General features: G+C 34.1%; 1 protein-coding gene across 1 annotated transcript in view; it reads right to left on the bottom strand.

The window, feature by feature from the left end:
- The window catches only part of LOC101892598 (cell adhesion molecule Dscam2), a 256,452-nt gene that overhangs the window by 91,978 nt on the left and 151,454 nt on the right, over window positions 1–13,020 (bottom strand). The window contains exon 12 of the mRNA XM_059121268.1: window positions 12,684–12,888. Within this exon, the coding sequence (XP_058977251.1) occupies window positions 12,684–12,888 (205 nt within the window). The remainder of the gene's footprint in view (window positions 1–12,683; window positions 12,889–13,020) is intronic.

Here is a 13,020-nt window from a genome sequence, read left to right as displayed (position 1 = left end):
CATTCATTGTTAGGACAAAATAATAACAGTGGGGGTCAATTGTATTTTTGTAAGACATCAATAAAACTTATTGGGATTTCAACAATTCGGAACCCAGAAAAGGTTTATACACTACATCGGAATATAGAGAGATTGTGTAGTGCTGCAAGCTTGTACGTTTATATATCTATATTTGTAAACCCTTAGCTTTTCGGCTACAGATCGTACGTATCATTTGATACAGCCCAAATGTGTCTAATCGAAACAATAGGTTTAAATCCTAGACCAGTTTGGACAAAATGTAACCACAACCGTCCATCTGTTTGGTTGTGTTGTCCGCATGATATCTCTGGAAAAACTTGATGTATCGTAATATTTTTACCAAATTTATGGGCAATATTGGTGTACCCCTTATGGACCTACCCCAAAAAAGTTCAAAGACTCAAAAAAGAAAACACGCATATATACAACGAGTCGTGTAACCGATATAGTATCGAACTACAAGTTCTGTACTTAAAATTTGTGTCCTTAGTGCACTAATAGTTAAATATTGTTAATAGGCGATTTAAAAGAACTATAAGCATAAAATTTAGTAAAAAAAATAAAACTTTCAAGATCCTTATAGTGATCGATACGAATTAAATCTTGAAATTTTCATAAATGTCAAAATTGTGATGGTATTAAGCTATCGGGAAAGCATGAAGTGAAATGAACCGGATCGTTCGAAATGTTGTACTTGAATATTACGAACATTAGCAAAAAATGGTTCAACGGTGCTATTTTTATCAATAAAAAAACAAGTAAAAAAGCAGTAAGTTCGGCCGGACCAAACTTTGAATACCCTCCACCATTTGGAACGAATTAGAAAATTTTCAAAAAATAAAATACATTAAAAATTATTTTGAAATCTTTAAAATATCTAATATAGGAAGGTGCCGATATATGGGGGGGGGGGGGGGGAATATACGATATTGTGGACCTATATAATTCCATTGGAAAAAGTGGCTAAAAACATCAAAATACCGAATATCGGGGGTACCGTTATATGGGGGCTATTCGATATTGTGGACGTATACAGATAATTCTCTGCCGAGGTATAAAGTATCCACAAGGAACTCCTTGTGTGGATTTTCAGACAATGCCGATGAAAAATGTGGGTAAAATAATCAAAATACCGAATATCGGGGGGTACCGTTATATGGGGGATGTACGATATCGTGGACTTGTATAGACAATTCTCTCTCAGGGGGTAAAGTACTCGCAAGAAACTACTTGTGTGGATTTTAAGACAATTCCATTGAAAAATTTGGCTAAAATCAGCAAAATGCCGGGGGTACCATTATATGGGGGCTATACGATATTGTGGACCTATATAGATAGTTCTCTGCCGAGGTATAAAGTACCCACAAGGAAGTACTTGTTTGGATTTTCAGACAATTCCATTGAAAAATGTGGCTAACATCATCGAAATACCGGATATCGGGGGTACCGTTATATGGGGGCTATACGATAACCCATCTTCGAACTTGACCTGCCTGCATATAAAAGAGAGATCTGTGCAAAATTTTAGCTTCCTATCTTAATTCGTTTAGACAACAGACGGACGGACAGGGCTAAATCGTCTTAGAATTTTACGCTGATCAAGAATATATATACTTTGTTGGGTCTAAAATAATTATTTCGATGAGTTTCAAACGGAATGACGAACTTAATATACCCTCCATACTATGTATGGTGGAGGGTATAAAAATACTGCATCGGAGATGGGACTTTTGGAAATTCATACTTAAAGATAAGAAAAAGATAAGAAAAGTACTAAAAGCACAAAATTGTACGTCAATGTTACAATGCGATTGTTGAGAACTAGAAATTTAAAACTATGCATGAAGGTTATTCTTATTTGATAGAGGTTTATTATGAGATTATTATAAGAGAGATGATAGAAGTGGGGACTTTTTGAGCTTAGTATTTTAAAGTTACAAAACACACTAAAAGTTACAGAATAGTACAATATTGTTTTTAAATGGTCGAAAAGAGTTAGATAAAAACTGCATAGAGTACTAAGTTACACTCTTTTTGAACTTCGATACAACATTTGGCTAGAGAAACCTGAACTTTTGGAACTTTGTACCTTAAAGTACAAACCTAAACTTTTGAAACATTATACCTCAAAGTAGAAAGTTCCAGGGCTATTTTGTATTTGTGAGTAATTAAATTTAAAGAATGGTGCAATATTGTTTTTCGGCAAACTGGATATTTTTGGTGAAGAGAGGTGAAAAAACCCGAGTACACAATGGTATGACATTCATATTTATCTATCGGAAAGAGCTGGAGTCCTGTAAATTTACATGAAGTTGAAGAAATATTGAAATTCACAAAGATTCTTGGAACTTCTGTACGAAAAATGGTAAAAGGTACACAATTATAGAAAATTGTTATTAAGCTATTGAAAATAGGTAGAATCTTGCGAATTTTTAAAGGGACTCTCTCATGTGAGATGACTCCCTTGTTCGGATATGTGTACTTCAACGGTACAACAAGTTCTAACATGTACAAAATTCTGGGAAACGGCTTTTAACGTTCGAAAAAAGTTAGAATTTTTAAATATTTTAAACTTTTAAAGGAAAAATACAAAGACGGAATTGTACAGACTTTGTTGTTTTGGAGAATTTTAGATTTGTAATTTTGATTAGGGTCATTCCTTAGAGATGCAAAATTAGAAGGAATTTTTGTAAAATCCTATTTCGAAGGTGCAAAAGGTACTAAATGGTAAAACAATTATGTGCCATTTTTAAAAGAAAACCAGTAAAGAAAGTCTTCAAGTCGGGCGGGGCCGACTTTATGATACCCTACACCACTTTGCTAATTAAGTAGAGCTCCACATAACAATTAAAAGTTTTTATGGGAGAATTCAATCATACACGCTATGATTATAATTATAATTTAAAGGTCAAAGGACTAAATATGCCGAAGCATTTGTATCTTTTAAATTCAGACTTGTATTGCCCATTTAGTGCACAATTAATTTGAAATCGTATAAAGATATATATGGGAGCTATATCCAAATCTGAACCGATCTCGATAAAATTTGGCAAAGATATTTCTGAGCTGTATTTGATATATTTCCCTGAATATCGTTGTTACGGAGTGCATATTACGGTTGTGGGTAACAAATATAACAAATCGGATGAATAATATATATGAGAGCTATAGCTATATCTGAACCGATCTTCACCAAAATTGACATACTAGACTCAATTCGGTCGTAAGTGCCAAATTCCATCCCATATGGACAAATATTAGACGTTTGGTGCACAATAAAAGGTAAATCGGACGAAGTTATATATGGGAGCTATATCCAAATCTGAACCGATCTCTATGGGTCTATCTCGTTTCCTTCTGCCTGTTACAAACAAATGCACAAAGACATAATACCCTGACCACCTTGTGGTGTAGGGTATAAACATGTAAAGGGTGCTTGCTACACGGCACAAAATGGTACAACTTCGTTGTTGTGAAAGTCTTGCATTACAAGACATTTTTGAAAATCTCATTTTGAAGGTGCAAAATGATATGACATTTTTATTGAGCGAACGAACAAGTTTTTTTAGAAAGTTGACATGAAAATCACCCAGTTGGAATAAGTTGGGACTCTTAAAATCTCAATAAGAAAAGTACTAAACCTACACAATTTTACAACATTTTTTTTTGTCGTCTATCTCTATCTTATTTGAAATAAATCCCTATGTTCGTAAATTCGTACTTTGAGATTATGGCAAAAACTATTATTTCCAAAATGCTACAATGTCGCTTTTGACTTAAAACTTTGTATAAAAACGAATAAGCAGAGACTCTAGGAATTTTCATTAGGGAGCGTGACTTGCTCGCGAGTAAGATTGTTCGAAGAATGGGAGATTTTGAACGAATTTTGCTCCTATTCAAAAATGCTCTCTAAAATTCGAACGACATAGAAAAATTGAGTTTGCTTGATTTTTTTTGCTCCCAGGGCGAGCGAATGCGCGCTCGAATTCGAATGAGTAACACTCTTTGAACAAATTCAACCGAGTTTTTTTTTAGAGGCCTGATACAAACTTGCTATTGGGCGATCAAATAGATTTTATAATTTATATGTTCGAAAATTTGTAACTTAAGGGTACGACAAGTAACCATTTTTGAAATTTTATTTAAGTTCCATTCTAGGTTATTATTATATAGTTACTTATCGATCGGTACGAGAAAGAATTTTAGAATTTTGAATGATTAGCATTCGGGGTGTGAAATATGTGTGCAATTTTTTTCAAATTTTTATATTTTAGGTACAAAAGGTACTAAATAAGTACTTCGGCGCATGGTACAATAAAAAGGTAAGGTAAAGCTACAAGCTGATTACAATTTTTTCCTAAGTGTGCCCGACTTCTGCCAATTTTGTGTATGTATTTATGTTTAGAAATTTTTTTCAAAAAACAATGATTGGAAGACGCGTAGATTGGGAGACGCGCATTAAAGCTATTCGCCAGTTTTACCATGGAATTGTATGATAAAGCAGTCTAGATGATATTTTTGAAAGAAAATCTAGACATTTCAATAATTTTTCCTGCTGTTTAACTGCCTAAAAAAATGGGGAAATATATTGAATAAATGAAAACAACTTGTTGCATGCAAAATTGACAGGAAGCAGGCATAGCCTCAGGGCTGTATTTCTGTAGTTTTAAGAAGCTGTTCTACCTCCATATTGTACCATGCTTCGGCGTTTCTTTTTTATATGTATGTTTTATTTTTGTACTATTAGCACAATAAACACGATTTTCAAGTTAATACAGGTTCATGACATAATTACACGATTTAGTTTTGCCCATTTGCGCATGGAAAATCTGGAAGTGAATATGCGGATTGATCCAAACTTTGCAAATCATAACATTTCCATCAAACTTAGATGCAATTTAAAAATGGATAATGTGGATCCACTTCTTCTGGTACATTCCGCACAAAAATTGTATAAAATTTTGTATCAAGAATATGTGTATCTATAATTTTTTGTACCTCCCCCTTTAGCTTGTTGGGGGGAAACTACAATCGAATATTTGGTGTATATCCACTGCAAACGGCAAGAATTACAACAAAAAGCTATCAATAAGATATGTTGCGATAAGCAATATATGAGTAACATATATTCGTTTCAGGACATTTAAAGTCGTTCTAGAGATGTCCGTTCGTCCCTCTGTCTGGCGTACACGTTAACTCTCGAAGGGAGTATCCGATTTGGTCCAAACTTCGTACATCGTGATATTATTATCAAACTTAGATCGAGTTCGGAGACGGGCAACAGGTCCGGTGCCTTTTTCACAAAATTTTGCATTTTTGTTTTTGCAAATCCTAAAATTTTAGTCAGTGTTAGGTCAGGTGCGAAAATGGAAATTATCGACTCACTCCATCAAGTATACAAAGTGTGAAAATTTGGAAAAATTATAACTCGTATAAAATATGAAATAATTTACCGATTGTCTTGAAATTTAGCTTTTCTAAATATACTGTCTGCTGCGAACACGGTACAACTCCATCTGGTACCAATATGTCTAAAATCTTCCAAATACGTCTGTATAAAATCATCCAAATACTGAACATTGTGCGCTATCATTAGACATATACGATGCGAATATGGGTCAATATTTTCCTACGGGACAAAAACTTTGAAAAATATAACTTTATTAAATCGAAAAAAGTTACCATTGAATTTGGTTTAATTTGAATTTGGAATCATTAATTTTAAATTGAAAAAAAAAACAAGTAAAAAAGCTGCGGCCGGGCCGAATTTTGAATACCCACCGCCATTTGGAACGAATTTGGCAATTCTCAAAAACAATAAAATCCGTTAAAACTTCTGTTAGAATCTTAAATACCAAATGTATCTATTATATTAGGGTCTATCTATCTGTTTATAATGTAGCTAAAATCATCAAAATACGGAATATATGGAGGTACCATGGTGGTTATAAAACGTGGACCTGCACAGACAATTCTCTGTCATAGGATGTAGTATTCATTACGAACTTCAAATACAAAATTTGAAACAATTCCGGTAAATAATGTCGCTAAAATCATGAAAATACCGAATATCGGGGTGTACCGTTGCATGGGGGCTATACGAAGACGTGGACCTACATGGCCCATTTTCAATAACTGCAGTCCTGCAGACATAGTACACATTTGAGTAAAATTTTATCAACCTACTTCATTTCGTTCGGAAGCTAGAGTGATTTCCACAGACGGATAGACGGACGGACATTGATAAATCGACATAGACTTTTATGCTGATACTTTGTGGGGTCTAAAATGTATATTTCGAGGTGTTACAAACGGAATGACAAACTTAATATACCCCCATACTATGGTGGAGGGTATAAAAATCGAATGAGGGATATCAGGTATAATAGGTTATGGAATTTGACCTTGTGTATCCAAGTTGTGATACTCCTCCTGGTGAGTTTGTGCTCTAACACGCCCCAATATAGGCTTAGGATCGCATTAAATCTCATAGTGGGTCTCAGCTACTTATTCTCTTATCCCGCACTATAACAACTTTGCCCCCATTATATTAACTTTTTTTCTTTTTTTCATCTAAGAAGGAGATGGTGTCGGTGCCGCAGTCGTAGCCTTTGCAGAGCAACAGCAAAGGACACTGCAGAAAATTGTATGCTGCCTGAACACTTTTGATATCTATTTTCAATCATGGAAATATTTTTTCGTTTTATTTTTTTCGACATTTTCATGGAAATGTTCTCCTTTGTTTTATTTGTGTGCAGAGAGTACATATTTTCGTAGATGTTGACGACGACGACGATGATGATGATTTTCCGTTCTTTATTTGTTACACTTGTTTTTGTCCGGCCATATTCCAATTCTTTTCCATTTTTTTTTTTGTTTTTGTAAAAATTCTTGTTTGTTTGCTCGGCAGAGAGAGAGAAAAAAATTAAAAATTTCAATTTAGTTTTTCGTTGAAGCAAATGAAAGTCCAAAATGATACAAAGAAATGTATTTCATTTAAAGGTCAACAGATGTCAGGGGTAGACAATATGAATTGACCGAATAAACGACAGAACGGACGGACTGACGAATGCAAAACATGAAATGACAATGAACGGTTGTTGTGATGGAAATTGTGGATATGACAAGAATAAATTAAAAATGATATTTTTTCGTTGAAAACAAATGAATGGAAATGTAGGAGAAACAAAAAACGGAACAACAACAGAAGTGAAGGTAGCACAATCATTATTGACAGAAAGGCAGTCAGATAGCCATGGTAGGGGTGTGGGGTCTGAACGGAGCACAAAGTCAAATTGGCTTGAGTAAATAAATAGCCATATCTCTTAAGGTCCATTAAAAGGACATCAAATGTGAAAAATAGCCGTACGTGCCAGGGTGTTGTCGAGAAGAAGGCGCTATTTGCATTGACTTCAAAGAAATTATTATTGAATATTTGGTATTCACCGTGTCGTCCCAATTTTATTACAGTATATGCCATATGAGCAAAATAATGAACAAAAACAGAGTCTGGCATATAACGTTTCCTTTTTAAACTAGTGAATGGCAACACGTACCTCATTTCTGATTTGAAAAATAATTTGTTTTATCCGTCCGCTAATCGAAAATTCTCGCTTGAACAATGCTGGAAAATATTGCGACATTACATTCAAAATCATGGTCATATTGAAGAATTGTGCGAAAATTGCGTACGTATTTTGGAAGAAGAGAAGCACCGTCAAGGCTGCATGTAAACAAGCAAAATTGTCGCATTTGCGGAACAGAAAACCCGCACGCCTATATTGAAAAGCCAATGCTTCCAAAACGAGTCATTCTTTGATCCGAATTTTTGTCCCGAGGCAAATTTGGGTCAATTTTTCATCGGAAATAAGCAAGAGGCAATTGATGCTCTCAAGGACACTATTCGTGAAGCCTTTGGTGGAATACACACAATCGAAATATACAAAATCAGCTACTGCGAGTCAGCCGAGGCAGCCAATAGAATCAATTTTTTTCTATTATTTCCTTCAATCTATGCATAGTCAATGAAGTTTAACCGGGCCGAAATTCCGAAACCCATCTAAGAATAATTTTTTTAACTTATCGGAAGCTGGAGTGATGTTTTACTGACGGAAATGGCTAAATCGACTTAGAAATTTATTCTGATCAAGAATGTCTGGACTTAGAATGGACTTTTCGAGGAATTATAAAAAGAATGACAAACTCAATATACCCTCCATACTATGGTAAAGGGTATGATAAATCGAAGATAGGTCATAATTTCCATAAATATAATATCTGTTTAAAAAGCCTTAGATCAACGGAAACTTATATTGCAAATTTGTGTCAGTCATTTTTTCTGGCACCTTTCCAATAAAGTTCCAATTTTCTACACCAAACTTAACATATTGTAAAATTTTAATATTTTGAATATTAAACAAGTTAAAAAGCAGTAAGTTCGGCCGGGTCGAACTTTGAATACCCTCCACCATTTGGAACGAATTTGGAAATTTTCAAAAAATAAAGTCCTTAAAAAATTCTGTTAAAATTTTAAAAATACCGAATATAGCCGTTATATTGGGGTCTATACGACGTGGACCTACATAGGCCTTGTTTGTCATAAGCCATTACCCTATTCAAATTTGAAACTTGGAATAAACGGTGAATAATAATGTACGAACGTCAAATACGACATCTCAAAAAATTTCAGTGGGTATTGTACCTACCGAATATAGTGAGGTACTGATATATGGGCCCTATACGAAGACCTGTACCTCCAAAGACAATTTTCTGTCACAGACTGTAGTTTCCATTACGAACTCTAAATACGTAATTTGAAACAATTCCGTTAAATAATGTCGCTAAAAACATCAAAATACCGAATATCGGGAGGTACTGTTGTATGGGGGCTATGTGAAGACGTGGACCTGTAATTTTCAGTCATAGGCTGTAGTATCCATTTCGAACTTCAAATACCAAAGTTGAAACAATTCCGGTGAATAATGACGCTAAAATCAGCAAAATACCGAATATCGGGAGGTACCGTTGTATGGGGGCTATGCGAAGACGTGAACCTGCACAGATAATTTTCTGACATAGGCTGTAGTATACATTTCGAACTTCAAATACCAACGTTGAAACAATTCCGGTGAATAATGTCGCTAAAATCAGCAAAATACCGAATATCGGAAGGTACCGTTATATGGGGGCTATATGAAAACGTGGACCTACATGGCCCATTTACGAACTTGACCTGCTTACTGAAAAAATATGCATGTGTGCAAAATTTTAGCCTTCTATCTCAATTCGTTCCAAAGATAGCGTGATTACAACAGACAGACAGACGGACATGGCTAAATCGACTTAGAATTTTACGCTGATCAGAAATATATATACTTTGTTGGGTCTGACATTAGTATTTCGAGGAGATACAAACGGGATGACAAAGTTAATATACCCTCCATAGTATGGTGGAGGGTATAAAAATAGGCAACTGCCAGATTTTCAAGGTTATATATATTATTTTGACTTTTCGGAAAATATTAGTAGGAAAAGGCTTACTTTTTACACCAACAATTCTTCAAAATTCCTAATATCGTACTATTTAGTATTTTTCGTACACTTATGGTACACATTTCCAAAAACACCTCCATATCTCGATTTTAGATATCAACAGAGACCTCAATATCAATTTGGATTCCAGTTCGATCTTTTCAACCGATACCAAATTTAGCACTACTTAGTACTTGTCGAACAACTATCGTACATATTTAAAAAAAAAAAAAACTCCTCTTTATCTTAACTACAGACATCAACAGTGTCATTCATATCAAATTTCAGGATTTCAGTTATCTTACTTCGCCCAATACCCAATTTAGTGTAATTTTGTGAATTTCGAACAATTACCGTACACACTTCCGAAACCCAATATCCCAATTCTAGATACCAACTGAGACCTCAATATCAAATTTGAAGATTCTAGCTCTTTTCATTCACTCAATGCAAAATTTGGTACCTTTTCGTACAAATATAAGACACATTTCCAAACCAATGAAAAATCTCAATCATAAACGCAAACAGTCATTGCAATATAAAATATTACGGATTGAGTCCTATTAATTCACCCAATTCTTAACTGAATTCCGCCGGAATTGCCAAAATTCAGTCAATTTGGGCTGATATAGGCCATTTGAAACACAATAAACCGGATAAAAACATATGGACGGCTCACTGCTATACCGAACCAAGTCATGAAATATAAAAAATTCTGAAATTAGTGCCAATGTCCCCGTATATGGAAACTCTGTTTACCCTGTAAAGCATAATGTCAAAAAGTGTTTCGTTCCAAAGATGACGGTAAAAAACCTAAGTCAACGACTGTCATTTTCGACTTTTTTCAAAGCAAAAATGAACCAAGTCAGTGTGTTTCACTTTGAATCAGTACTATTAGTGAGCACGTGTTTATTGTCGTTCAGTTTTCAGCAATATTAAAAAAAAAAATCAGTGTTTTCTATAAATGGATAGTAATAATAGCAGTGCTTGTGATTTTTCCAGCAATGAAGATGAGGAATATTTGCCAGCCCCAAAAATGATGAAGACGGAAATGACGAATTTTTTATGTGTAAATATTTGTTGAAACCATGGTAAAATTAAGAAGGTAAAGACATTTCAAATAAGCATATCCATCTCTGCATTCTGTGTAATTTACTCTGTCAAATTTCCCCGCCTAGAAAGCAGGTTCCCATCTCTGATTTGTACGTACAATGGATTTATAAATATACATTTCGACAATGAGATGTTGTCAAATGCATAACTTTGAAAAAAAAAGTAAAAAAGCTGTAAGTAAGGCCGGGCCGAGCTTTGAATACCTTCCACCATTTGGTACAAATTTGGCAATTTTCAAAAAATTAAAATCCATTAAAAATTCTGTTAAAATCTTAAAAATACCGAATGTAAAAAAAAATACCGTATATTAGGGGCTATACGAAGACGTGGACCTGCACAGACAATTTGCAATCATAGGCTGTAGTATTCATTACGAACTTCAAATACTAAATTTGAAATAGTTCCGGTAATAGTACCGCATATCGGGAGGTACCGTTATATTTGGGCTATACGAAGTCGTGGACCTACATGGCCCATTTTCAATACCAAAAGTCCTGCAGACATAATAAACACTTGAGTAAATTTTATCAACTTACTTCATTTCGTTCGGGTGCTAGAGTGATTTCCACAGACGAACAGATGGACAGCCGGACTTACCTCGCTAAATCGACATAGAATTTTATGTTGATCAAGAATATATTATGGGTTCTAAAATGTATATTTCGAGGTGTTGCAAACGGAATTACAAATTCAATATACCCTCCATACTATGGTGAAGGGTATAAAAATGTAAACATATAATTGCATGACTTTACCTTCTTATTTCTACCATAGTTGAAACCTTAAATTTTCCTTTATCCCTGTTAACATTAATTTATTAAAAAAAAAATGAATTTATTTTATTTTCCTAAATATCACAATGATTGTCAATTACAATAGAAGCACCCGCAGCTGCCAGCCGCCAAACCAAGACATGACTTAAAATAAAACTCCGAAACTAGTGGAAAATTAATCGCTTAAGTTAACTATATTTAGTCATATAACGAACATTTTATTTAATTTTTTTGACTTGGTTCGCTTTAGCTGTAAAACCATGAAATTTTATTCCGAGTAATAATGAACCAAAGTAGATTTTTTTATTTTTGAATATTTTTTTAGTTATATATTTAAATTATTTTTATTTTAAATTAATATCATTAGTTAATTTTGAATATAGACTTTTAGATTTTCTTTTGGTAGACTAAAATATTCCTTCTAGAAATTAATGGCAGTGCATTTACTTTACCTCTAAATATCTTCGAATTATGTTTTTATGACTTAGTTCGGTATAGCTGTGAGCCCTTCATATATGGGAGCTATATACAAATTGACAAAATTTTAGAACCTTATTTCTAATCTATATCTGATATCTGGTACCAAAGACCCTTGTTGTGAACCCTAAATTTATTGTGAGCTATAAATCTTAAGTACTTGCTTCTAGACTGAATTCGGTCGAATATTCAAAAATTCAAGTCATTTGGACTGATATTTTCTAAAATCGGGACTTAAACCCCAAATTTCATGTACTTGCTTCTAGACTAAATTCGGTCGGATGTGCTAAAATACGGATCATTTGGACTGATATTGGCCATTTGGTACACAATTAACCCGAAATATTTTCAATATATATATATGAGACCTATATCTAAATTTGAACCGATCCCAAACAAATATTATTTGGAAAATTCCATCTCAATCGGATAATAAATGCGATTTGCATTTTGTTCACAAATATACATGGGCAGACGGACGGACTGACTGACATGCATAAATCTACTCAGATAGTGATTCTATGAAGCTCCTCTCGCCTCCTTCTCCATGTTATAAATACATGCACAAAGACATAATACCCTTACAACTATGTGGTGTAGGATCCGAAAAAAAATGTATTGAGTTTTATTAAAGATTTGGATTGACTGAACCTAATTTCATTTTTACATAACTTTCATCTTTGTGTTTATCATAGCCACATATTTTTTCATTTTTTATAAAACCAACAATAATAAATCTACCATAAAAAGAGTTATGACCACACTTACCATAAACATTAAGACGTGCCGAATGCTCCACACTGCCCATTGTATTGGTGGCTATGCATTTGTAAAGGCCACCATCGTCCGGTCGTACATGTGAAATATTCAAATGACTTATCACATCGCCAGACATATCGACAAATTGGCCAATGGCAAAGCGATGATGCAGAGAAACATCCATAATTGGCTGTGAATCCAGCAGCCAGGAGAACTGTAGGAAAAGACGATAAAAGCAACAGAAAAAGTTATGACCATCTGGAAGATATATAAATGACGATAGCAAAAGGTGTAATAAATTAGAGAATAATTTAAATTCCATTATTGCAGTAGATTTCAAGCACAA

Source organism: Musca domestica, unplaced genomic scaffold (assembly GCF_030504385.1).
Source record: "Musca domestica strain aabys unplaced genomic scaffold, Musca_domestica.polishedcontigs.V.1.1 1, whole genome shotgun sequence".
In the NCBI taxonomy this organism is placed as follows: domain Eukaryota; kingdom Metazoa; phylum Arthropoda; class Insecta; order Diptera; family Muscidae; genus Musca; species Musca domestica.
Note: the sequence above shows the minus strand (reverse complement) of the source record. Positions and strands in the feature narration are given on the sequence as shown.